General features: G+C 40.1%; 2 protein-coding genes across 10 annotated transcripts in view; one reads left to right on the top strand and one right to left on the bottom strand.

Annotated features, from left to right (window-relative positions):
• The window catches only part of LOC119724478 (pumilio homolog 2-like), a 54,907-nt gene extending 39,378 nt beyond the window's left edge, over nucleotides 1-15,529 (top strand). For 8 of the 9 annotated variants that reach the window (XM_038195542.1, XM_038195543.1, XM_038195544.1 and 5 more), the window contains 8 exons: nucleotides 124-318; nucleotides 1,303-1,398; nucleotides 2,395-2,666; nucleotides 3,103-3,312; nucleotides 4,980-5,270; nucleotides 6,234-6,328; nucleotides 7,760-7,843; nucleotides 8,083-15,529. In XM_038195542.1, the coding sequence (XP_038051470.1) occupies nucleotides 124-318; nucleotides 1,303-1,398; nucleotides 2,395-2,666; nucleotides 3,103-3,312; nucleotides 4,980-5,270; nucleotides 6,234-6,328; nucleotides 7,760-7,843; nucleotides 8,083-8,329 (1,490 nt within the window). In that variant the 3' untranslated portion in view covers nucleotides 8,330-15,529. The remainder of the gene's footprint in view (nucleotides 1-123; nucleotides 319-1,302; nucleotides 1,399-2,394; nucleotides 2,667-3,102; nucleotides 3,313-4,979; nucleotides 5,271-6,233; nucleotides 6,329-7,759; nucleotides 7,844-8,082) is intronic. The other variant, XM_038195541.1, reaches the window with a different exon arrangement.
• Nucleotides 15,530-16,645: 1,116 nt separating this feature from the next.
• On the bottom strand, nucleotides 16,646-24,115 carry LOC119724477 (monocarboxylate transporter 12-B-like). The gene is made up of 4 exons (XM_038195539.1): nucleotides 23,841-24,115; nucleotides 20,009-20,152; nucleotides 17,943-18,782; nucleotides 16,646-17,561 (listed from the first exon to the last, which is right to left on the bottom strand). Exons 1-4 carry the CDS (start codon nucleotides 24,037-24,039, stop codon nucleotides 17,332-17,334), a joined length of 1,413 nt encoding a protein of 470 aa, XP_038051467.1. The 5' UTR covers nucleotides 24,040-24,115; the 3' UTR covers nucleotides 16,646-17,331.
• Nucleotides 24,116-26,462: the final 2,347 nt, after the last annotated feature.

Below are 26,462 nucleotides of genomic sequence, written 5' to 3'. Positions count from 1 at the left end.
CCTTTAAAAAGCAATATTATTAGTTGAGTTTTGGCAAAGTGACAGAGATAATGTCCTTGAAGTCAAAACTACGTGTAGCTCCCATTTGCTTTCCATTGACGCTTTCTTTATGTTTGTTTGTAGGCTTGGGTTCTTCTGGTCCGGACTCTCCTACAGCACGTCGTGATTCTCTGACGGGTAGTGACTACAAGCGCCAAGGCCTGTCCATGAGTCAGTTCTATGGCAGCTCACCCCAGCTGGGACCTATAGGAATGCCATCTGCTGGAGGGTCTCTCACCCCACCACCATCACAAAGTGGATTAGGTGGACTTGGACTTGGTAGGAACTCATATTATATTGGTTATGGCTTTGTGCATTGGCAGAAATCAGTAAGGAAGACAAGAATTTGGTTTCTCTTTCTACTTGTTGCATACTTGCCTTAAAATGATGTGAATCTCCTATTCTTGGAATTATTCTTGATATTGTATCGTCATCTTGAAAGACCTTATATTCAATTTAAGTCAAGCAGCGCTTACATGTACGAGTCTAGTTAACAGCGGATCAAGTGCAAATTGTGAACAGCCTTACATATCAGTTGATTGCAAGGTTTTAGCATGTGTGAACCATTGGTAGACAGTGATGTAGGTCTCAAGGCAGGTCTCGGTATCGAGACCGGTCTCGAGACCGATTTTCTTAGATCTCGACTAAAAAACTTGGTCTCGGCCTCTGTCGCGGCGCAAAAGTCTTGTGATCTTGTGGGGTCTTGAACAAACGAGACCTTATTGTTCAGTTGGGAAAAACCACCCCAAAAACAAATAAATTTATAATCTGACCATATCTGATTTACTTTCGAAAGTTTTGATAAATGGTGATATCTATTCTGAGGAACGAAATCAAATAGTCTGGTACCCACATGTCACCGTATTTCTAGTAAAGCAAACCCCCTTGCGGTACTTGGGTACAATGTACTGTACTGCATGCGTTATGCGTGCATACCATATCGAGTTGATCGATCAAGCGCAGCCATGTCGACACACTCAGCCTAAAGTTTGGTTTGAAGACCACACTGAATTCCATGACCGGAAGGCAAACAATTTGAAGCACTCTGCGATCTGCAGATATCGCAAGATACAGCTCACAGAGAGGCTGGCTGGAACAAATTCGGCTTTTCAGCCGAGTTCAAATTAAGTCTGAGTCGCTACGCATCCTGCCGCACAAATGTGGGTTCTCTTGCCTTTTGCAAGTCTATACCAAGCCCACCTCTGGGTACCACCAAAAAAAATAGGATTAGGATCTAAATCTGTAGTCCTGTTTGTGTTTCAGATAACCTGTTGACTGCACCAAGTTCCTCATGGGATCGTACACTTCAGAAGAGAGACTGGGGGGCTGGGAGAGCTGTCAATCCAGCGGCACCCTTTGGTATGGATATTGATAAGTTGAATTATGTACTGATTGACAGATATATCAACAAATGACACGGTGGCTTGAACTGTGACGACATAGTCAAGATAATAATAAAGTTACCATATATTTGTGTTGAAGCAAATAATGTAATCTCACATCAAACCTGCGACTTCGGGATTACCATTCCGGTGCTCGACCAACTGAGCTATCCAGCCCTATATAGGCGGTTCCCTAATTCGTCAGTATTTTTGTTCAAGGGGTGCTAGTCAGAAGGCATTGACCCGTATATGCCATGTGGCCAGGGATCATGCCCAAGGTCACGATGCAGACCTGGCAAATAGCAAGGGGATCACTCAGAGAGAATACGGCTTTCTTTTACAAATTTTCAAATGAACCATAAAGGGAAACTGACTAGGTGAATTATAACAATGTTTAGAAAAGTTGAACAAAGAAATTGACTAAAGCAGGGTTTGAACCTGCGACCTCCGAAAAATCACATTGACTATTTCCTGATTTGTGGCACTTACCTGTGCATTTACACAGATTGTAACGATTTAGATAATAGCAACACCCTGGACAGATGTACAGTCCGTGTTGAGTTTCACTCCGAGAAAATGGATTTGGCTACCTTTCTAACAATACATCTTGTACTTATGAAAGAATTTACTTTTCTTATTTGCGGCCTGATAATATTTAGTTCTCATGGGGTAGACTGGTTTCCAGCCCCCTTTCAGAATTGATAATGTGGGGACTGGAAACGAGTCTACTGGCAGGGCAGAGTTGATTATGTTCAAAAGCAATGTAAAATAGAAGCCCTTTTGAGAAAAAAAATATCCGGGTCTATAGTTCTCAAGAAAAAACTTGATATTTGTTGTAGAGCACAGACAGTGCATCTTGAAGATGTTTTGTTATATTCCTTAAAAGTTTAGGGAGAAGATAAAAAATGAACTCTTTTTCTACTTCAGTTACAATCTTGTTTATGAAACTCATGATCTCTGTTTGCCAAATTAGGGTCAGAGGTGAAGTTCCGTAGTGGAGCTGCCACTACCTCCAGCGGTTGGTCCAACACCCTCTTCCCCCCTCGTAGCCTTCGTAGCTCTGCCTACATGGAGAAGAGTGCTCCTGGACGTAGTCGACTGCTGGAAGACTTCCGCAACAATCGCTTCCCCAACCTTCAGTTGCGGGATCTGTCTGGTCACATTGTGGAGTTCTCACAGGATCAACATGGATCCCGGTTCATTCAGCAGAAACTAGAGAGGGCTACTTCCTCAGAGAGACAAATGGTGGGAAATTGATCATTTATGAGGCTTTGACAAATTAAAACATTTAGGTAGAATTTATTTGGAGATTCAAAGTTGAGTAGCAAAAATGTTGCAGTGGTATCCACTGCTATATGGTCATGGTTGACGGTTCAAAGATAGACTTTGTTCTGTTTGAAATCACCCAATCAAGAATGGTGCAGCTATGTGTAAAATGCTATAATATACTAAGGTTTTGTCCTTAAAAAAAAACGCTGTTAAGTCAGTTCCTTAAATATGGGCAAGATAGTACAAGATAGAGAAACCAGCAGTGCTACGCTCACTTTTGATGTTCTCAAATTGAATTTCCTTAAACTCTGCAATGTGGTGTCTGAGGGATACAAATCCACAAATGATCTAATCTTTAAGCATGTTAGTTTCTTATTCTCAAACCCATCATTTGACTCATTTCTCTTGACAGGTGTTTAGTGAGATACTAGGAGCAGCCTACAGCCTGATGACTGATGTCTTTGGTAACTATGTCATCCAGAAGTTCTTTGAGTTTGGCACCACAGAGCAGAAGCAGGCATTGGCCCAGCGTATCCGAGGCCATGTCCTGCCATTGGCTCTACAGATGTATGGATGTCGTGTCATTCAAAAGGCATTGGAGTCCATTCCTCCAGAGCTTCAGGTGAGACTGATCTAGTAGGCTAACTTTCTTACTATTTTAACTGTGTGTAGAATATATTGCCTCTGTAATAATTATAATTAAAGATATATAATACCGCGATATAAATTAGTCATTGTCTCTAGCAGGCACCATTTGGAGCTGATGTAGGCTCACTTGATGCAAACAGTCCAGGAACAACAGCAAATATTTGTTACAGTGGAACGCTGCTATAGGGAACACCGCTATACCAAACATTAGGCTATACCAAACATCATCCTGGGCTCCTGGTTTTTGTGTAGAAAAGGTACAGAGCATTGTTGTTGAAAAATGTCAACAGATTAGAACAGAAACCACCTAATCTACCGCATAAATCAAATGCTATTTGGGCCGTCTTTAATTCCCGAACGTCAAGCAGCCCGTGCTGTCATCAGACTTTTTGTTGAAGAGTGACAGGTGCTATTATTATCCCAAGGAATATAAGGGAAAAGTCACCTGTTGCTGTAGGTTAAAGTTGAAAAGGTGAATCACAGACAAGTTTCGTGACTTCCCACGCAGGGCTTGAGAAATGCGACTTCACTATAACAATAATCAAAAGAGGGCGCCGCTGATGTGTGAAAACTGCAAACTGTCAGCATCGCCGTATTTGGGTGTTTTTAATGGGATCGATGTCAGCGGTAGCTTTGATTTTGAAAACTAAAGATTAAAATAGAACGGAAAAAAAGGGAACACCTTTATCCAGCTATTCCTCTCCCTTTTCCTGACTCCTCTTTGTCTCTGATGTGTTCATGTATTGTGTCCATTTGTTTAAGTTCTCCATTCATGATTACACAAAACTTGACAACCACATTTTTTTTTTTAGAAATAAAGCTATATAAAAAGAAAATTTAAAACTTTTTTTAAATAAACAACTTTGCAGCAATTTCTTATTAAAACTATTACTCAAAATAAAATTAAAATGTAATCAACATTATTGGATGTGCAAACAGCAAAAAAGGGAAATAAACACTTAACAAATCCAATCAAAAGAGGGCGCACTTCAAGTAGTGTGCAAGAGGGCGCTTTTTAAAGGAGGGTGCCATCTTGAAAATTTCACTGCCGGAGAACCGGTGGCTTAAAATCGTTATATGGAACGTTCATTATTACGAAACAATTCATGTGGATCCAGCAATGTTCGTCATAGCGGAGTTCCACTGTAAGTTTGTTCATAACTGAGACCGTATGATGTATTGTTTGTGGAATCATGTGGTAGTAGATGTAAGGCCAAAAAAAAAAAAATTAGTCGGTCTCTGGTCAGCGCGCGCGTCGATTTTAATCATGCGCGTCGATCTTTTTTTTTTCCCAAAATGTTCCGCGGTAGCTCCAACAGCGCCCTCTATTTCCGCCCCTCCTCAATTTTTTTTACAAAAGAGCACCAAGGAATGGGAAATTGCACCAAGGCAAATTATGGAGGACACCAATGTACATGAGAACACCAAAAAAGCAAAATAGTACCCCACCTGGTCTGTACAATCCAAGCATTGAAGAAAAAAAAAAGAAGCCACGTGGCCGTGTCAATTCTGGAACTTTGGTCTGACCAGAGACCGAATATTTTTTTGGGGGGCCTAATCCAACATTTGATATGCTTGACTGATGACATTTTATAATGTTACCATTGTGACCTTTGAGACCTTTGATCTTTGACCCGTCAGCTGGAGGTCGTTCAGGAGCTAGATGGTCATGTCTTGAAGTGTGTCAAGGATCAGAATGGCAATCATGTAGTACAGAAGTGCATAGAGTGTGTGGATCCTGTGGGTCTGCAGTTCATCGTAGAGGCCTTCCGTGCTCAGGTCTTCTCCCTGTCTACTCATCCCTATGGATGTCGTGTCATCCAACGTATCCTAGAACACTGCACGGTAGACCAGACCAAGCCATTACTGGATGAACTACATGAGCACACAGAACAACTTGTACAGGATCAATATGGCAATTATGTCATACAGGTAGGTAGCCACAAACACCTGTTCTATTTTCATTAGGGCAGTAGAAGTTCCCAGTGTTGACAAAATAATACATGTATAGAGACTGGGTTTGCACAAAAGCATAGGGATATTTAGAGCCTGCCTACCTCTGGGACTATTGGAAATTTAAACGTGACCTGTCCCACGCAAAACCTAAATGCTTCACATTTCCATCATATCCTAAGCAGACCAAAACATAAAAAGAAAATGATTAGAATGAAATCAGGTGTTAAGAAAATGGACTAACCTAGTTCTTCCAAGTTTCCAGATACATTGGGTCGGTATAAATGCTAACATGTCATAAATATTGATGTTGACAAAATGGTAAATGGAGGAAGAATTTGTTTTTGCCTGTTGGGTAAAACATTACAAGTCACTTTATGATCTTGATTTGTTTATAAGTGACCAGATAAGTCAATGCTCCATGGCCGTTACGTTTATCTCTAGCTTGATTAGTCTGCAAGTCAAGATTAAAATGTTGTTATTCTATGAAATGTCGTCATTTCTTTTAAGGTCTTCTCAATCCTTTTAAATTATCATGGTTATATCATTGCAACAATGTTTCTGGTTAAATATATGAAAAAAAAACCAATTGAATCTAAGTCATCATGTGGTTCATTTTCCAAGATGGAGCCACATATTACCATAATCATATTTCTTGTATCTCAGTGCATGTCATTAGGATGTGGGAGAAGCAACAAACTGTCAGGGTACCGTGCACTCAGCTAGACTGACTTCCTCATAGATAGATATCTTGCATTATACACACCGACAGTAAAGCATGATTGAATCAGTCATACATTTGGAAGAAAATTGAATGCATTTATAACTGGGCTCCCCACACTCTTTACTCAAGTAGTTTCTCAGCTGAGACATTTTTTGCCCAATCCAAAGAATCAGAAGTGTGCAGGTGCTTTATAACTTGGTTGTGATTGTTTGAATTAGCACGTGTTGGAGCATGGTCGTCCTGAGGATAAGAGCAAGATTGTGGCAGAGCTGAGAGGAAATGTGCTACCCCTCAGCCAGCACAAATTTGCCAGGTAGGAGACTCATCAAAGACTTTCACAAACAACATTTCACATATTACCTCAGCCTCTTTATGGACTACTGTAAAACAAGTTGTGCTTGATCATCTTTTTTTTGGGGGGGGGGGGGGTGGGGGGGGGGGAGTAAAGAATGATGTACAAACTGTTTAACTCATGGTGTTGTAAAACTAGCCTCCCAAGATGGTCAATGGAGCATTCGGTTTAGCCGAGGGAAATGGAACACTCCATGGATCAACAAGGGAGGCTAGTTTTATAATGTCTCGCCCACAGATTCTGCTTAATTTCAAGATACAGGGTGAGTCCAGAAAAACGAAACCCAAATGTGGGAACTATTGTTTTAGTGAGGTTCTTTATGTAGCACTTTGAAAATCTAGGATATGAAAGCCCAATTCATAAGCTTTCTTTTAGTACATTCAAATCACACATGTACTTTTCAAGTTACGGAGCTTTAAACACAACCACTGTGTTAAAGTTCTGTCCACGGATCCAAAAAAAATGTGTGCGTTCTTTCAGCAAACCGAAAACAATTCACGCACATCCCTATGTGATTTGTTTTCGTTTTGCTGAAAGAACACTGAAGTTTTTTGTGATCTGTGGACAGAACCTTAAAACGGTGATTGTGTTTAAAATTCTGTAACTTGAAAAGTACATTAGTGATTTGAGTGATTCTTGTACTAAAAGAAAGCTTATGAATTGGGCTTTCATGTCCTAGATTTTGAAAGTGCTACATGTAGAAGTTCACTTAAACAATAGTCCCGACATGTGGGTTTCGTTTTTTTTTCTCACCCTGTACATGTATAAGTGATTACTTTGACCAAAATCCAATCAAAACATACTTTTATTTCAATATGAAATTAGTTGAAGATTTACTTGCACTTTTCCAAACTACCCCTTCATGAAAGGTTTGAACCCAACTCTAAAGCGCTGGCGCGTGGGACAATATGCACAATGTACACACCCATATGCATTTGCACACATGCATACCGGATTGCTATGCTGCTTGCTATGTGTATGGTACGTTTTCAGCTGTTGTATAGTCTTTTTGGCCATGCACAGCAAAATAGTAAAAATAGAAAATGCCATGTGACTCGCTCTCGGCCAATCAAGATCCAGAATCTGTAGGTGAGGGTGTTATAAATACAATTATGGTCTTGTACTACACAGTGTCTACTTTGACTTATTATGCAGGCATGCAACTTTTCCTCGGATCAGCTGATTTCCTCTTTTTTTACTTCCCATGTGTGCCATTGAAAATAGAAAAACACTGTACAAAGTCTGGGAAAAATTTGAATTTCCTCTTTTTTTGTGATTTCGCAGTTGCATGCCTGATTATGGTGTCTATGATATTTTACACTTTTCTTTGGAAATCTGACACATATGTGTTTCGCAGTATTGAAGTAATTGTGATGTTTGTGTTTTTGTTAGCAATGTGGTTGAGAAGTGTGTGACACACAGTTCTCGTCCAGAGAGGGCGCTACTTATTGATGAGGTCTGCTCTTTTAATGATGGGTAAGTCGCATGACAGATATCTCAGATGTGAAGAATTACTCTGTTTTCTTTCCAGTCATAAAACAGTGTTTGGAATTGTAACAGAAGAAAGCCTGTTTGGAAATAATGAATAATAAAAAGCAAATTTTTGTTTGTTCAAGCATCACATTGCTAGCGAGGATGTGTGGAAAGATTTGAGACAAGTCAGAGCCTGACAGTAAATTAGTTGATGATTCACACTTATTCCAATTCCTATCTAGAAACAACAGTTCCTTGTACACCATGATGAAAGACCAGTATGCCAACTACGTTGTACAGAAGATGATTGATGTTGCTGAGCCCAACCAGCGCAAGATCCTGATGCACAAGATACGGCCACATGTTGGCACACTGCGCAAGTTTACCTATGGCAAGCACATCCTGGCCAAGTTGGAGAAGTTCTTCATGAAGAGCAGCAATGACCTGGGACCCATTGGTGGGCCTCCTAATGGGAGCCTCTCTGTTTGAGTGCATGGCCTTCCAGACTCAGTTGATGGCCTTCAAGAGTTTGTTGATGGCCTTCCAAAGCCAGTTGAGCTCCACTTCTGATCATGGCCTTTTGGTCTTTGGTAAGTTAACTGTAGGTTTTTTAAGGTTTTGAACTGGATGGTGTAAGCTTTAAGCTTGTCTGAGTTTGATGTGAGACAGTTTATTGGTGGTTGTTGAAAGGATATTGTTTGACATAAACTACGAATGCATGTCTTTAATTATTGTTAGTTTCATGAGGGGGTCATTTATGGCTTGGATTTAGGCTTTGTGAATTTTTTCCGTCATCTTTATATTGCTTTGATTTATTGAATACAAAATTCTTTTGATGATTGAATATGTGAGTGAATACATATTTTTAAGGTAAGTGGCAGACAAAAGATGTGGTGGTGTAAAAAAAAAAACAAAAAAAAATCTGAAAGATAAAATATTACCATAAATTGGGAGCTTACTTGAAGAGTTGAACACTTATTATGAAAAAGGAAAACTTGATTATGTAATGTTCTATGAATCATTACAAAAACTTTTAGTTTGAAATGTTTTGTATGTCTTTTTAATTTTTTTATGTTCTTTATTACTGTAAAGAAACATTTTACATCTTTTTTTGTGTCGGAGGCGAGGTCGTCGTGGTCTTCAGTTAGTTAATTTTAAAAAGGTGGAAGGATTTCTACATTTGTTGAATATCTGGGTTCTATCATTTGTAAGGAGTGATGATGTTTGCTTTTCAAACTTGAATTTTTATTTCATTTTTTAATCATTACAAGTTTTTCAGTAATGCTCAATAGCATGTAAGTATTTAGAAAATACTAAACAGACAAAAAGTGCCGGCTTTGTTTTTTTTTCCCGGATTTACTGTAGTTTTTGTGGAGTGTTTGAACATAAAAAGGCTCAGATTTATTATTATGCTTGCTTTGTAAGAAACACCCTTTGTAGAAAATGTAGACATAATAGAATATGTATAGTATATGCAGTGTTTTTGTAGATAGTGGTGACCATTTAGAGCCATAGTTGGTGTAGGAACAGAGCACTTCATTTCTGCAGGAATTTGGATGAAAATGTTTAGAGTGTACATTTTTCAAGAAAGTCAATTTTGTTATTAAAAAAAATATGACAAACCATGTTTACAATTATTCAAGGATTTTAGATCCCTAAAAAGAATGCCAACTTGCCAAGCATTGGTGTTGATCAAGTGCTCCCTTACCTACTATGGCTCTAGATATCATTCATATCTCAGTCATTTTGGAACAATAGGGATATATGGTTGTATATGTATTGGTGTAAGATTGCATATAATTGAATATACATTTAGTGGCATACAGTAGAATAGGTGTCTAGACAGTCTAGTTGTAATTTTGGCTTACTTGTAAGTTTTGCTGTCTCTTTTCAAACCATTTTTTTTTATATTCCCATGAAAATTCCCTGTCCTCAAAATGAATTTTGAAAAAGAAAATGCTTAATTCACAAACCTACAAAATGTAAAAATATAAGTATTTTTTAATCAGGTAAAAACACAAACAGTCTTCTTGAGAACATTTGTCATGCTTGCATTTGGATTTTGTTCCTCCCGAGTGTCTTGTTTTGTAAGTAAGGCAAATTAGCTGCGCTGTTTGTTCCTTATCAAAATAGAAGCTAAGCACGTTGTCTGTAGGTGAATTCAGTCTTCCAGTATGTGCCTTGGTATTATAAAGGACAGTGTATTGCAAATTTTGTTCTACCCAAATTTCCATCACATTTTAATTTACAGTTAAACAAGAGCTTGAAACCAAAACAATTTCACGATTAATGTGACATCCAAACAACTGAACTTTGAGTCTTCATATTTTCTACATTAAGAAAAATCCACCGCCCTGATTATTTGTTGGTTTTATTGTCTTTTTGTTTTCCAAGTCGGATACTTCCCTTTGTACCCTTTCAGCTCCTCATCCAGGATATCGGCCAGACGGCCACACTTGAGATATCCTAGGATATTTGGATGTGCACTCCAAATATATGGGATGCAGGGTCCAATTATGTGAGAAGTATATGAAAACTGAACAGGTGAACTCAATGTTACCTAGTGATATTGGTTGCATGAAAGATGAAAATTGATAAGGAAAACATACAGTATCAGTGGATTATTTGGTAAACTTTTGAGTGATTTCATTGGTTACTTGAAGTAAAATGTGATATTGCATTGGTTGCTCTTGTATAGGAGCTTTGTTGGCAACTTAATTTGAAAAGGAGCAGCCCAGGTCCAAAGAGTCTGGATGCAGAAGCCACAAAAACAGGTGAAGTCATCTTCTCAACAGAAGATGAAAGTTCTTGTCTGTATTTTGAGGTTGAGTTGTCTGGAACACATGGATTATTTGGGCTGTAGTTGCTGAGTAGAAATTAAGGGACAGAATTGTCATGTGGGATATGTGCTCTCCATCTAAGTCTGCCATCTGCCATCTTGGTGGAAACGGTATCATTGATCAGTATCCAAGACATATGAAAAGAAAACACCATGCTACCCAACCCAGAAGGTTTTCCGAATACTTCTTGAACAGCTTCTTTTTTTAGTTTAAACTATAGAATTTTAGGTTTATTAATTGTATTTTAAATGTACATTTGAATTGTTGGGGTTTTTTTTTGTAAATTTATTTCTGACCCTTTTGCTGATTCCAAACATGTAAAAGTTGACAATTTGGTTTTGTTCAATCCTTTTTTAAGGTTTTGGCAATTAGTACATGCGGATCAAAGAATGCCCAAATTGTCAAAGAAAAACCAGTCAAACCAGTCGCACATAATGATGGTGACTGCTGAAAAGTTGCCACATTGTATACGCATTGCAATGTTAGTCGGTGTCAAGTTTGCCTGATGATAAATTTGTTACCCCACTTGTGCTTGTGGAACACGAAAAATGTAGTGCATCTGTGTCGCATATGCTGCGAGGCCGAGTTCTAGGCCTGTTTGCTTGTGGGTTAACTTATAGTGAGTGTTCCTAGTGTGTCTCCAAGTGGATCATGCAATCCTTGAGTGAATATGCACATGAATAGACTAACTGTCCATAATGGAAATGCCTTACTTTCCCTTGCATTTGTCTGTTTGAACAGGTGTTAGCATTTACATCCCGTATATCGGATATTCTCCTACATGAGCTCTTTGGTCTAAGGACTTGACATTAAGACCTACTGCTTCAAGCATTCATTACTATAACAAGTTGTCAGTGGGCAATGCTTTATCCAACAGACTCAAGTTTTTGATTTGTAAAAAAAATAATGTTGTACTGCACTGTCCATCAAGCAGCAAGGCATAGCTGGTTCCATTGGTGCTAAACATTTGTTTGTAAAGAAAATCGTTTTCCACTTAAATAGCTATCCACACTTTCTGTGGGTACCTCTGTACATTACGTCGGCCATTTTTTGCATTGGTTCGACCCTGTAAATTACTGTACCAAATTAAATAAGTCATGAGACCTAAGGACAACAATATGTACAAGTATGACGTTTTTGGTGATTTGCCAAATGTCCATGGCTGTTTTCCTATGGCCTTAAGCATCATGCCTAATCTACCCTTATCTTGTTGGGCCCAGTTATCATAATCATTTCAAGCTGGTGTGTAAATGTAGACCACTCAGTTGAGTAGTGTATGGCAAATTAATTTGTGTCTAGAACATTTCACATAGTTGTGTGTGTGGAAGGACATTGTAGTAATTCATGCAGCAAGCTGCCTGTCTGGTGTCCCATGTATCAAATATTGCACTGATTTTCTGGGTCTTATTCTGATAAAAGAAATTGACAAGATGCTTGCTACCTAGAAGCCATCTTCTAATAATCATGAAATGTTGACATTGGCTTAAATGTTTAAACCCAAAATGTGATGTCCAATGCCCAATTTGATATGTATGTGTATATGCAACAAACTCCATTCAATCAGGTCATTAGCAAGTCAAGAGTACATTACTCGTACATTCATCCTCAACCTGTTCACAATGTGGTGTCAACAAGCATCACTCTAAGCTAGTTATGCTTGTAATAGGTGGTTTTGTTACATCCAGATTACAGCAACAAAAGCTTGCAAAAATTGTAGATTCTTTTGGACTTAGACTTATTGCCATGAGACTGTGAGACATGTTTCATGTGACTTAATACTAGATATAATAGTCACTTTCCAAGTAAAATGTGTACAGTACAATACCTGATGTGAATGAATATGCACCAGCAAATGTACAAAATGTTCCATAGATTTTGAACAATTTTTTTGAATATTGACAATACCAGACAATATATGTACAGTTTTTTGCCTAGTAAGTCGTTTTTGCCAACTAAATTAGATGTGAGATGCCACTCCTTTTGGCACTGCAATGATTTTGATACAACACAGAAGAAATTATTTTTCTTTCAGATTTGCTGCCCTTAAGAAATTGTGAATATCAATTTGGCCATTTTTTATCATGGTTTTTTGGATTAGTGCTTAGATGTATTGTATTATAATTCCACATTGACAAGTCGGCTACATTTCAAAGGGCTTGGTGTATATTGAATATTTTCTTGCAAAACATTAATGGGGAATTTTTTTAATCCCAAAAATTGTTGATATTTTGTCGGTCTTATTGCTTCTTTATATCTATATATTTCTCTGTTGTCTTTTTCGTTGGTTGCTTATAATTTTTGGGTTGTCAGGAGATTTTGTTATAAATATCTTATAAAAACGAGGATTAATTTTATTTGTGCATACTAAGGTACCCTCAAGAACTGGCTGGTTTGTAATATGTTTCCTCCAGTAAGCATGTATACATTGTAGATTTATTATTGATACTGTAATTGCAAATAGTGAACAATCCTGAACATTTTCTGCTACTGACCTGTATAAAAAAAGATTATGTACAAAAGATGTAAATTCCCGAGTAAACTATGAAACAATAATGTATAAAAGACTTCCTGCCGGAAATACAGTTTGACATGATGTTGATAGTGAAATGAGGTCGTTCCACCATTAAATTACAACTTTAATTGTTGGTGCAAAAGTAGGGTTTTTTCGGGTGGGGGTAGTTTGTTTGTTGCTGGGGTACACAGATATAATAAGTGGCCTTTGACTATGCAAGATTTTAATTGAAAAAAAAAATGTAATAAAAAAATACGTCAGGAGAAAACGTTATCACGTTAAAAAATTGTTTACAGTACATCTTTAATAAGCTCCATTTAATCCCAATTGAATGTTGACACGTGAGATTGGTCATGCATACTTTGTGTTTGATTCTTCAGCTGCTTTTGATAGCACACGACTTCATCGTCATTCTTTTTTTATCCCATCCATATAGAATCTGTGTTTTATTTATAAAAAAAAAAAATTCCAAAAAAACATAAAACAACAACATATTGCATGTGAAGAAGACAAGAGGATTACTCAAAGTTGAGAGACAAAGAAGCACCAACAATTATAGTGTGGACATTGAATGGTGGGGGACTTCCTACCCTTCTGTACCAAAACGACGTTGTAAATTTGTAGTTTTATTCTTTTCTCTTAGTCTCCCCCCCCCCCGAAACTTGGTCATTGTGACATGTTAAAACATAAAAGCGTACTCCCATTGACCCTTCGATACGCCAACATTGTAACAGTCTTGCAGTTGATTATTTTGGTCGATGTTTCTGTAAAAAAGAAAACAGATTCTATCCATAATTGAATTCTTTCTGTCCGGTCTTTCCCTCAAGTTCAACTAAATCATACAAAACCTAAAAATAGTGCCTTGAGCAAATTATTCTTTGTAATAACAATAGTTGATTTGCATTTATAATCCTCAGCATTGTAAATGGTGTAAAAATGAAATCAGCGCATTTGGCGGAATTTTTGGTAAAAGACAATTCTTTTCTTTCAATTTGGATATCTCTTTTTCTATCAATGTACCCTAATTTGTAGATGCTTGTGCTTAAGAATCCGTGCCCTGTAATTCTTTTGTCAACACAGTCCTTATACTAAATGGAACGCCTTATATTTGGAAGGTTGTCTAGTTTCAAGTTGAATGGGTTTTTGTTCACTGTGTATAGTATGTGACTGGTGTACCTTTCGTTGAGGGTCAGTGTTCATGTGCTTGGTGTGTGCAAGTTGACACAAATCTCCGATTTCTGGCAATATCCTCCGTGTGTCACGTGTCGGGTCTCCCAGGAACTGAGTAGCAAATTAAATTGGGAAAAATGCTTCGAGATAAGTGACCAGTGTCTCAACATAAAAGGAAAACGCACTGTTTGTGTCTGTATAGATTAACCAAGTTCATCGTGCCAAGCATGTTGTGCACAGAGTATATTACGGTCTTGTAAAATTTAGTGGAAATATTTTCTTTGTAAGATTATGTAATCTATGTCGTTCTTTGGACCTGCACATTTTTGAAGACAGCTACAAACTTTTGGTACAGAAAACATCGGTGTACATTGATGTATTATCGCGTTCGAACCAAGTAAATAAAAGAAATAGACGTTTGTAATCAAAGTATGAACATAGTATATGAATAACGGTAAATAAATTGTAAATGCTTTCTCCTTCCCAAGGTAATATAAATAGGCCAACGTGCCAAAATTTGTTAAATAACCATTTCTCTGTGTATACATGTGCCGTAAATGAGATAATTTATTTCCTGTTTGATAAATTTCTTTGAACTTTTTTTTTCTTTTTGGGAAGAAACAAATTATTAAAATATGGCCGTTGTAGATTTGTGTAATTAATGTAATATTTTTCTTTTGTGGCAAGGTGTTTTCGCTGATATAATTTTACAGTTTTATTTTTAGTTTCACATTGCAGAGCAGAGTTCAACAAACTCTAGCGAGTATTGAACCTTTATTCTGTTTCCTTCCGTAGTGATTTTTGATATTGTATTCAAATGCAAACTGGGTTTTTTTGGCGTGATGCCAAAGTAAGAACACTAAGGACGGACAATGAATGGTCATTCGTTGTAAACCTCGTGAAAGTTATCTCGAGATGTTTATAGTGAAATGTAGTGTATAATGGATATGCGTATGCTGTGCAACGCGTCCAGTGAACAGAGATGTCTTTTAAGAGTTTAGAAAAGTTGTATTAAAAAGCTGATACAAGTGTAATTGCCTAGTTTATGCGCATTAATAATTGTACTTCTAGTACCGCTTCAGTGTTTATTAACAGGCAGAAAAACTCCCATCCATCATAGGTTTTGACTTATTTACTCAATAAAATTTCCAGCTTTTGCAAATGTGACATTTTGCTCACCAATGTGGCTATATTTTGTACAGTGTACTGGCCGAGTTGCGTAACTGTGGATTTGCCCTGATAATACATCCGAACACCTTTGGTTATTCAGTTGAATTTCCTTCAATCGTTGCTTGAGGACGAGGCGGCCACGGACGCAAGTCTGTGCCGAATTATGATGATGATGTTCCATGAATTGAACTTTTTGTTTCGGAGTGTAACTCTGGAATCGAATGATTATAATAAACAGTTCACTTTCACATGTCACGGTAACCAAAGAATTATACATTCGATGTGCCGGTAAATTGCCGTGATTTGTATAGAACTTATTGCATTGAATAAGAAATCTGGCTGGTTCTATAACCACTTGTTTGGGTTAGAATTTCTGTTTAATTCAACCAAAAGTTGTAGTCATACAAAACCAAATTAGATTTGCACTTGAATGACCACAAGTTTTGGTTTGATTTTACAGAAATTCGAACCCAAACAATAATTGTGTAAAGAACAACCCGATTTATGGTAGTTGCAGTGTTCACCCTTTCTTGGGTAAAATTAACCCAGGCAATTTTTCAGTGTGGGCGTTGCACGGGGGGCCCGGAAAAGCCAAAAAAAGGGGAAAAAGAGGCGCGAAGTCATATGGGTTGGTGGGGAATATCCCTGCCCCCTCGAAAAATGATAAATCGAGAATATGCTGGAAAAGTACATGGATTTCGGGGGGGAAATGTGCTTTGCCCCCTCTGGAAAAAAATACTGGCGACGCTCGTAGTTACCGTTTTGTCGATGTTGTAGAACAACCATGGTGATTAGTAGCGGATCAAGAGAGGGGTTTTGGGTCACAACCCCCCCCCCCCCCCGCCCCCGCTGACTAATGTTATGATACTATAATAAATGGAATGCTGAAGTTGCTAAATTCATTATGAAATTGCCTCAGAGTGCAGAAGAAAGCATCGTAGAATTCAACATTTATCCGGAGGCAAGCTTCCGGACCGCACGCCTTCACTCACCCCTTTCATATCAATCCCCCCCCCCCCTTCCCGTTCCCTGAAAGCTAGATCCGATCCGCCACTGGTGATTGTCGAATAATTATCGGATTATAAATTAATTCATATATGCATGAAACACCGATATTAATGCTAAAACATGTATTTCAATAAGATATTGAGCCAAACTTACTAAGAGGTATAATACCAGCATCATTGTTCGGATATACATTGTATTATCTTTGTATAAGCACTCCAGGACTCTTTCCTAAAACGACACATTTGCACCTGAGTTGAATAGTGTTAATATGGCTATACAGCCCGTCATGAACATATGTTGTTTCATATTGTCTCATTTCATTTGGTAACTTCACCTTACCCAGATCATTGTTTTAAATTATTGTCCAACTGAATTAATTACGGACTGATACAAAAGTAAGTGCTCTCGTCGTCGAGGGAGTTACCAAAAGTCTAAATGATTTATTTACCCCCTTTTTCCTGCCTGGTCATTTTACAAAAGTATAGACGACTTTCTGATTAATATCAAGCCTGTCCCGGTTTAACAGGACTTAGCGCTTACTGAATGAATTTAAGGTCAAAGAAATATTTGAGATCCGTGTAAGAAAAAAAATACCCTAAAATGGAAAAAGTTTTAATAGTTGGTAGCTTAGTCTTTTTAATAGTAGATTACATATTGTGTTGGTGTTACAACTTAAAATTAATGCATGCGTACATACAAATTAATGTGAATTATCCCAGTGTAACCCCGAAAGTTTAATTCTGTAATGCTAACTGGACAACAATTTAACTGTTATGATTGAAACTGTGTAATCATTGTGCTGAATTAGTATTCGGCTGAATCGGCATTCTTTCGAAGATCATACTTGAGTCCCTCTTAAAGAGTGAAGGCATTAGAACCATAAGCCCACGTTGCTTGGAGGATTCGGGAGGAGAAATGATGCGAATGACATCCTGAAGCAGACACAGTAATATCGCTGCCATGGTAGCACTATATAGGAAGAATGTTGCGTGGAAACTCCCAGTCGCATCAGAAAGCCAACCTAACAAGGAATCAGACAAAACCGAAAATGTCATTTCTTAACACCACATCCAATCTTTCAATCATTCTTGTATTAATTCGAGGGTCCTCGTACTTGTGGTAACTGCTAAGATATGAATGCACTCCAATTTGACTTTACAGATGATTTCATAGATGACGTCGCACGAAACAACTTGGTCTTTACTTAGAGTCAAGACGTCACGTAATTCGTCTGGCCTTGGGTATACCGGGTATAAGTTGTCTATGTACAGCATATAAGTCCCGTGGAACCATTGAACCGTTGATTTCAACGCTGTGACGAGTTGCTTAACATTTATCAAAGTCTCATAAAGGGGAATTCATTGCATCGATGGATTATACTGAAATGATTGAAATGATTTACCTGATAGAGTATCTCCAATGGAAGCAGCTGCCCCACTCAGAAATGTCTGCCAGCCAAACACAATGACAAATTTGTCGTCACCAAAAGGTAGCCACCTCGTCATGACAAGTATCCCTTGCACTGTACAACCCATACCGACTCCTACTATCAACACGAGCACAGTTTGACCAACGAATGAGGCGACGAAGGGCTGCAAAAGTAATCCCAGGACAGAAACAATCACTGCAAGGACCTCAACATTTTGAACCGATAGCACCTTGATGTGGAAAGTCCAAGCAGAGAGAAGCATTCCAGCCAGGTCCCCAACCCCCCAAGCGGTAGTCAGGAATGCCACCTCGCTGGTTGTCAGACCAAGCGCCAGACCATTAGGCACGATGTAGATGACCGATCCGCCGAATGCAATACTATACAGCATTCTTTTAGCGGCCAGAATCATGAAGTCAGCACTGAAGAATACCTCGAGACATAGTGCCGAGAAAACTGAATTCAAGGGGTTGGAGACAACTCTCTTAGTTGGTTTGGCTTCATCTGTAGATATACCAGGAGAGTTTTTACCATCAATTGTGTGGTGCTCCTCGTGGTCGGGGACTTCTTGATACGAAGCTGTCGGCCTTCGTACCAACATCCCTCCTAAAACAAGATGGAAACTAAACCCACCTAAGAGAAGCATTGCTCCTCGCCAACCGTACGTATCCATGAGAACTTGGGTTATTGGTCCGTACAGCATCATACCGACTGGAGAACCAGAACTCGAAATGAAGACTGCAAGGGCGTACTTCTCCTGAAAGTAGAAAGTTACTTCGGCATGGATGAGATCCAATGTACAGGCTATCCCTGTTCCTGTTGGAGTTAAGAAACAAAAGATTCTTGTTAAATACAAGGTATCGTTCCGTCTGCGATCCGGTTAAGGATTGGTGTTTGTTCCCAAACGATAAGACGGTGCTTGTGTAGAATTACAAGCTGAGGAGATTGAAACACTTTCTCGGTGACAGACCACCACAGCACGCCTCAAGGCAACTTCATCCCTTGATGCACTATCTGACACGGGGCCACTTTCATTAAATGTTGAATAGGCCTATATTCACGTTACATGCGTTCAAGATGTACTTTTTTTTCTCGACCTGGGATAGTCTGAGCAAAGGTGAGTTAACAATTTTAACATCTTTACGCTCACGTACGTATAGAGGTTACAGACCAGTAAATAATCAACCATAGACCCCAATGATAAATGTCCCCACTTCAACAATTCAGGAAAAATACTCACAACCCTCCAAGGTATTCCAGACACACATCACATTAAAGCTAATTTCATTATCTTTTATTTCATGATTTTCAATTTTTTTGGGGGGGGGTTAACATGACTTTTAGGAGAAATTTCCATCAGAAGATGATCACCCCTTGAAATGGTCTGAAGCCCATCGCCATTTTGAAAAACGACGCCTACACTCCATTAAAAAATAGAGCGCTTTTAGGGCTCCAATTTCATCCAAATTGCACAGAGCTACAAGCTCACAGTCCTGTGCACGGCTTCCATCCATATTTTTTTACAAACCCTCAAGTTCACGGCCCACAATATGTTCAAATAGCGAAGAATTTGAGGGCATGCAAACCGATTTCGGACCGATTTACTGGCCTGCAACCGTAGGGCTCCGCGTTCGACGCGACGGCGTGACGTGCCAGCGTAATGAAAAAGTAGGCCAATCAGACTACGGGAAAGGCGGCATCGTTGGGGCACGCGCACATAGCAACCAGGATTTCAGATACATTGAGGGCGCTGCCTATCATGCACGTGTGGTATGAAGTCCGCCCGGTCTCAAGTTTCGGGCTGAGCCAGAGATTTACCAGTTCATTCCAGTCTAAAATGGGGCTCAAACCACGCTGGTTCACGTGTGCCTTGAGAAAGTATCATGGCCTACCAGGAAAGTCGCTCAGTACTTTGTCGCTGAGGGCGGGGTGTTGTAATCCATATAAAATACATGTACTCTGCGGAGAACTTGTAAGATTTCCATTCTCCGTACCTGACTTATATCGTCTAAATTTCTTTTCAAACGTTGTGCCAGTCTTACCAGAAACAACGGCCAGTGATATAGCAAAGATGGCGACACTGGGCGTTAAAGCAGACACCACCAGACCAACTCCATAGAGTGTACCGCCAACAAGAATCAAGGAGCGGATGCCAAGTTTGCGTGCCAGAGCAGCCGCAAGGGGTGCTGAAAGGAAAGAACATTTGATCTAATTAATTATATTTTACAAACAGCTGGCATCAAAAACCTATTTCTATACTTTTCAAGGTAAAAATTACATTTTTTTTCTAAATCAAAATTAAGCTTTGCCAAAGTTTCCAGGTAGGCCTATATTATATTATACAAATGGCCCGGAATGATGATCTATAGAGAAGTTGTCGATCTGTCCCAGAAGAGTGTCAGATTAAACGTTGACTGGGATTTGTTTTTTTTTATGACCTGCTCACATTAAGGAGCACCAGTTGAAAACAAGCATAATATCCCATGGGGATAGCTAAAGTGCTTGTTTCAACAGACCATCCCACAATAAAAAAACAAGAAATAAGAAGAGAAACAATAGTTATTGGACTATGCCTCACTCACTAGACAGTGAAGAGAGACATGTCTATTAGCATCACACTGCAGTCACATTTGCCCTAAACTGATTCTTTACTCAATGTACTTATTTACTCTACATTATTTTGAAGGACTGCAAGCCCTGGTAATGTATGTCTGAAAGAACTGATGACGGTAGACTGTTCCAGATCTTCACTGCTGCAGGAAGGAAAGCTCTATCAAAACTTCGCAGAGTTCTTGCTGCAGTCATACCCTGGGGGACCGGGGACTGAAGAGCATGTTTGTTGAGTAGCATGGATTGACTGGTTTGTCGAGCAGCAGGTGGCCTTACAGGTGGGACCATGGGTTTCAGCAAGGTTGGGCACTTGCTGCACTGCATCCTATATAAACAGGAGACTGCTGCAACATTTCTTCTATGGGATAAGCTGCTAAGATTATGCCTCAGTTGCTCTTGCTGGCGTAATCATATTAGGCGGCATGCTCTTCTTTGGATTTATCAAGAGCCGAGAGGTGGACTGTGCTAGCTCCATCCAGGCTAGAGGTGCGTACTCCATCTTGCTTCTGATATAAGTCTTGTAGATGGTAACAAGACCTGCCTTGCTGAAGACTGGACCCAGTCTCCGCAACATTGAAGTACGCTGACCAGCAGTGCGAGTGACAATCTTTAGATGTGTCTTCCATTCTAGTTTGCGAGAGAAAGTAACCCCAAGAAGTTTCATCTCCGGTTCATTACTGACAACTTGGCCTTGGAACATTATAGGCGGATGATTTTGGATGTCCTTCATGTTGGACACAGTGAGACACTGACTCTTGGATGGTTCAAATTCAATTTTCCAAGTCTGTCCTCAGTTGCTAATTCGTTCCAAGTCTTCCTGAAGTTGTTCAGCAGCTGCTAGCCTCATGCTTGATCTTACTTCAGAAGGTGAGTGTTTTATTAATGTGAATATTGTGATGTCATCAGCATAGGCAAGAATTTCTGAATAGCGGATCACATCACGTAGAACTTCGATGTAGATCAGGAACAGAGAAGGACCAAGAATACTGCCTTGGGGAACATCAGCATTGACCTCATAGCAGGTTGACTTCTGTCCAGCAACCACTACCTCAAGATGTCTGAATAGATAAATAACTCCAGGTAAGCAGTTGGCCAGTGATTCAGAATGAATCTAGTTTTTGAAACAGACCTTGATGCCATACTCTGTCAAAGGCACATTCTGATGTCCAGGGCGACCACTCGAGCTTCACCTCTCTCATTTAAGATGGTGCACCACCGATGAGACATATAGGTGAGGAGATCAGAGGCAGAGTGGAGCCTTCTGAATGCAAATTGGTTGTCTGATATGAGGTTGTTTTGAAAAAGATGTTTCTGTAGTTGATCATTTATGATGCTCTCCTTTACCTTGCTGATGGTAGATAGTAGAGAGATCAGCCGATAGTTTTAATGGGCAAGATCGACTATTTTCTTGTGCACAGGAACAACTGATGCAACTTTCCACTGGGAGGGGAAATAGCCTCTGCTGAAGCTGAATCGGAAAAGTTTGGCGAGTGGAGCTGCAAGTTTTAAAGCGCAGTTCCTCAAAACCTTGGCAGAGATACCATCAGGGCCTGATGCTTTGTTCTGATCCAGCTTTTTCAACTTTCTTTTTATGTCTCGTGGCCTGAAAGTGACATGGCTGAGGTGTTCAGCAGTACGGTCCTGGATAACAGGTGGTGGATCATCTGCAGAGTTGAGATTACAAAGGTTTGAGCCAATATCTCGGCTTTCTCTTGAGCAGTTGAGAAAGCGATGCCATTTCGTTGCAGAGAGGGAATTTCTGTATGACCTCCAGTGCCAGAGAGTTGCCGAACTGTCCATCACCAATCTCTGTCTTTTCCATTTTCGACCAGTCTATTCCTCATTAAATTTCATTGAAAAAGAGGGAGTTTTCTGCATAAGCCCTTTTGGCTTAAAAGTTGTTGGTGATTATAGCGTTCGCGCGTAATAGGGCGTATAAGCGCCCATATAATAATACGTCCATCTGCCAGGCACACGACGTGATTATAATAAATACATTTTTACTGTAGGCCTAGTAGAATCAAAATGTCATTATGGTCAAGTTAGCGGTTCAATTTACTTGTTCTATACACTCTTGAACAATTGCTGACCGCATGAAACCTTACTGTGTCAGTGGTCCATGAACATTATAGTCAATCCTATATCGTATGGGTCATAGCTCCCGTTAAGCCCCTGTCACACCTTTGCGTATCCTAATTCCTTATGAGTTCCTTATCAAATTTTTTTCAATACACAGCCGTACGCTCAATTAACGTCGAAATGTTTGATCACTTTGACTTATGTGCGACGCACATCTCGCGTACAAGTAACGAATTCAGCGCATCCATTGCGTATGAGATGCGTATGAGTTGCGGTTGCAGTGCACAACATTATTTTTCGGGCTGCGAATAGGTCAGTATTCAGTGCGCATGCCGAGCGTATTCCGGACGCACCCGACTTATGCCGACCGTATGCTTGACACACTTCTTAGCGTATTCCCGCCGCATTTCCGCCGCTCGCCGTTCAGCGTGCGATGCATCTGCGCTGCAAGTACGCTATGTATACGTCAAATAGAGGCGGCTCCTTATGCTGACGGGGTGCGTCACGAACACATAGCGTACTCGTAACGCACTCGACCGATGCGGGACCGATGCGCTGCGTATCATAACTTATGACCTGCGTAACATGACAGGGTACGCAGCGTAGTTTTGTGCATGCCCAAAACTATCCTGCGTACTGGGCCGTACCATGCGTATATCTGCGTACATAAAACCTACACAAAACGATAGAGATGCATATGAGGTGCGTATTGTGCTTACGACTGCGTATGAAAAAAATGTCAATGCGCAACTCATAAGGAATTAGGATACGCAGAAGTGTGACAGGGCCCTAAGGCAAAGCTATACCTAATGATCCCCATTACGCCTATCATGATGGAGCCTTTTATTTTGAAGCAAAAAGTCTTGACATGTTTTGCCTGTCTATGTCCTAACGTACTTGTCATACAAAAGACACCAAACAATACAACAATAAGAAAACGCGTGTTTCCCCGAAGTAAATTTTAAAAAAGATACAAAAACAAACAAACAAACAAACAACCCAACAACCCCAATACAACCCAACAAACAAACAAATCAAACAGGTGCGCGTTGCGGGTCACTCGGAGGCTTTCTTTGATAGTTTAGTAATAATGATTGCACAAATGGTTTACTCCTGCCAAGCGATACAAAACCATTGCCCTCCGACTCCACATAAACGCATAAGGTAAAGAACATGCTGCCTTACACATGATATACTGTACTGCATAATGAAGCGAGACTATGGAGCCGACGACCCACAACTCCGTACCGAAATCCTCCTTCATAGAAGTGATCAGAATCGCCAGAGCCTTCAGGTTGCCGAAAGCGATAAATTCCGTCACAAAGCAGGCTAGTACGACCGCCCAGCCCCAACCTCCTTCCCGGTGACTCGGAGATGTCGCCATCTCTGCTATTATGTCACTTCGCTCCTCAAGATGGCAAGCGGCGAACTGTACATTTGATATGCAAGGTATATAAGAAGCCAACAAGTGGGAAATAATGTAATCTATATATATAAGAGAGAAGTTTACTCGCCTCCGAGACAATGTTTGCTCCTGAAAGGATCCGAGACCGCGGGCTCCCGCGGCGCCAAAATCGCTCCACGTCCGTGGAAAAATGCGGAGGGTGTCTTCCGCCGGGTCGGACACTTCGGGTCGTCCTGATTTTCCGGTACGGACCGGCGATCCGTTTCGTCGATTTTTCGTGACTGCGTTTTGCGCAGGAATTTGCCGTCATGTGCGCTTTCACGTTGACTACCTGGCCGCCCCCTGTGCTGGCTTTTTCTGCGTGTCTAGACTGTGCGAGGTCAGCGGCCTCGACGTAGAAATCCTTCCTCGATACCGCGTTACCGTGATAATTTATCACATAAATCCTGAATTCAGAGATACGTATTCCTCGATACCGCGTTACCGTGATAATTTATCACAGAAATCCAGAATTCAAAGATAATTCCTTCCTCGTTACCGATTTGTCTTTGAATTCCGGATTTCTGCGATAAATTATCACAGTAACGCAGTATCGCGGAAGGCAATTCAAGCTTCCGTAGTTTTGCAAAAGAGTTCACCAAACGGAAGCATGGGGGTGACCTTGGCAAAATATTTTTCTCCATGGTGCGTGGCCATCAAGTGTCCCTATTATTTCATATGCTTCGCTTGCCGCCCCTGCGCCGAGTGCAACGAATACTCAGAAGGACCACACATTAGTATGCTTTGCGCGGTCTGACCAATCGAAAGTCTACACTGCGTAGTACTTCCGAGCTATGCGTAAAACCGTCGACGGCAACGCGTACTGCAGCCTGCTACACATAACACCCTGGAAACGAGGTTGGGTCTACGGTGCTCGCTGTTTGCAGCGCAAGCATGTGACGTGATATAGGGGTGCACACCGGTAAATCGATCCGCCAAGCTCATGAATAAAAGTTATTACCTCCAAATATTCTATATTAGAGAGTTCTGAGCGCCGTAAAATTGGGGAATTGAAGAGATATGGTAATGAACCTCTGGCCCGGACTTGGGGCTTCCATTTCTGAGCATTTTGGATGCTATTGGGCTCGAAAGTGGCGCTATTTTGCCATGTTGTGGAGGGATCGTTTTTCAAGATGGCTACTTTTCCGCTTTGGGGAAAATAAAGGTCGTCTTCTTTGCGTGAAAATATCTCGAAAAGTCAATGGTCAACCCACCATAAATTGAAAAGAAAATGAAAGATGACACATTGATCATCATTTTTATGTGCAGCTTGAATACCTGTGAGAGTTTTGAGTATTTTTAAAAGAATTTTTAAAAAGAAGTTGTTTTTTGAAAAAGAAGTATGGGCATTTAGCACTAGTGTCTATGGGAGTTTATTTGCAGGTATGCACCCATAGTGTTCTGTTGCTTCCATCATGTGTTTACAGCTCCATGCATCCACCAAGGCTGACCGTTGTGAGTTCGCTGCCCGCCACGTATAATTCAGTGTCGCGTTATAATTTCAGGGGCCTGTTTGGGGATCAACGAAGGATCGATGCATTGCTTCAAATACCGCGATCTTAAACGCAGTCACAAACAAATCGACAAAAAAGTGTCCGACCCGGTGGAAGACACCCTCCACATTTTTCCACGGACGTGAAGCCGCGGTCTCGGATTCTTTCAGGAGCAAACATTTCTCGGAGGCCGAGTAAAACTTGCTCTTATAGATGGTTGAACCAACTTGAATAAAAGTTGAATCGACTTTTTCCTCGCAGACGGTCTCACAAATTGTAAGAAGTTCAACTTTACGTTTGTTGAAGAGTCCAATACTGAAACTTAATTATGACCTTCCGCCATGATTCAGACCGTTTGTAATTTTATGGTAACACTCAACATTTTCATTTCAAATGACACCTTTACGTTTTATTGCATTATGATTTATTGTCAAAACTGTACAATCAGCCTTCGCCTGTGTACTACAGTAACCTTTTCACTACGTTTTCCAAATGCGACTGCCTCACAAATGCGACTGATTCTATGCTCAGAATACATGTAGCTGATTCAGTTACTCCAAACTCAAAAACTTTAACAGATGATCTTCTGCTCAAATTGGTTTTAGTGGTCAGAAATTGCCTCAGATCACACCACAGAAATTGCTTTACTATAACTGCATGTCTCCCAACTATATCCCCCATTTACATTTTACTCCCCACATTTTCATCCCCAACACTACGCCCTACCCGATCTATGATCGGGTAAATCAGCTTGTCTATATATATAAGAGAGAAGTTTACTCGCCTCCGAGACGATGTTTGCTCCTGAAAGGATCCGAGACCGCGGGCTCCCGCGGCGCCAAAATCGCTCCACGTCCGTGGAAAAATGCG

The sequence above is a fragment of the Patiria miniata genome, unplaced genomic scaffold (genome assembly GCF_015706575.1).
Source record: "Patiria miniata isolate m_02_andy unplaced genomic scaffold, ASM1570657v1 HiC_scaffold_18, whole genome shotgun sequence".
NCBI lineage: Eukaryota > Metazoa > Echinodermata > Asteroidea > Valvatida > Asterinidae > Patiria > Patiria miniata.
Note: the sequence above shows the minus strand (reverse complement) of the source record. Positions and strands in the feature narration are given on the sequence as shown.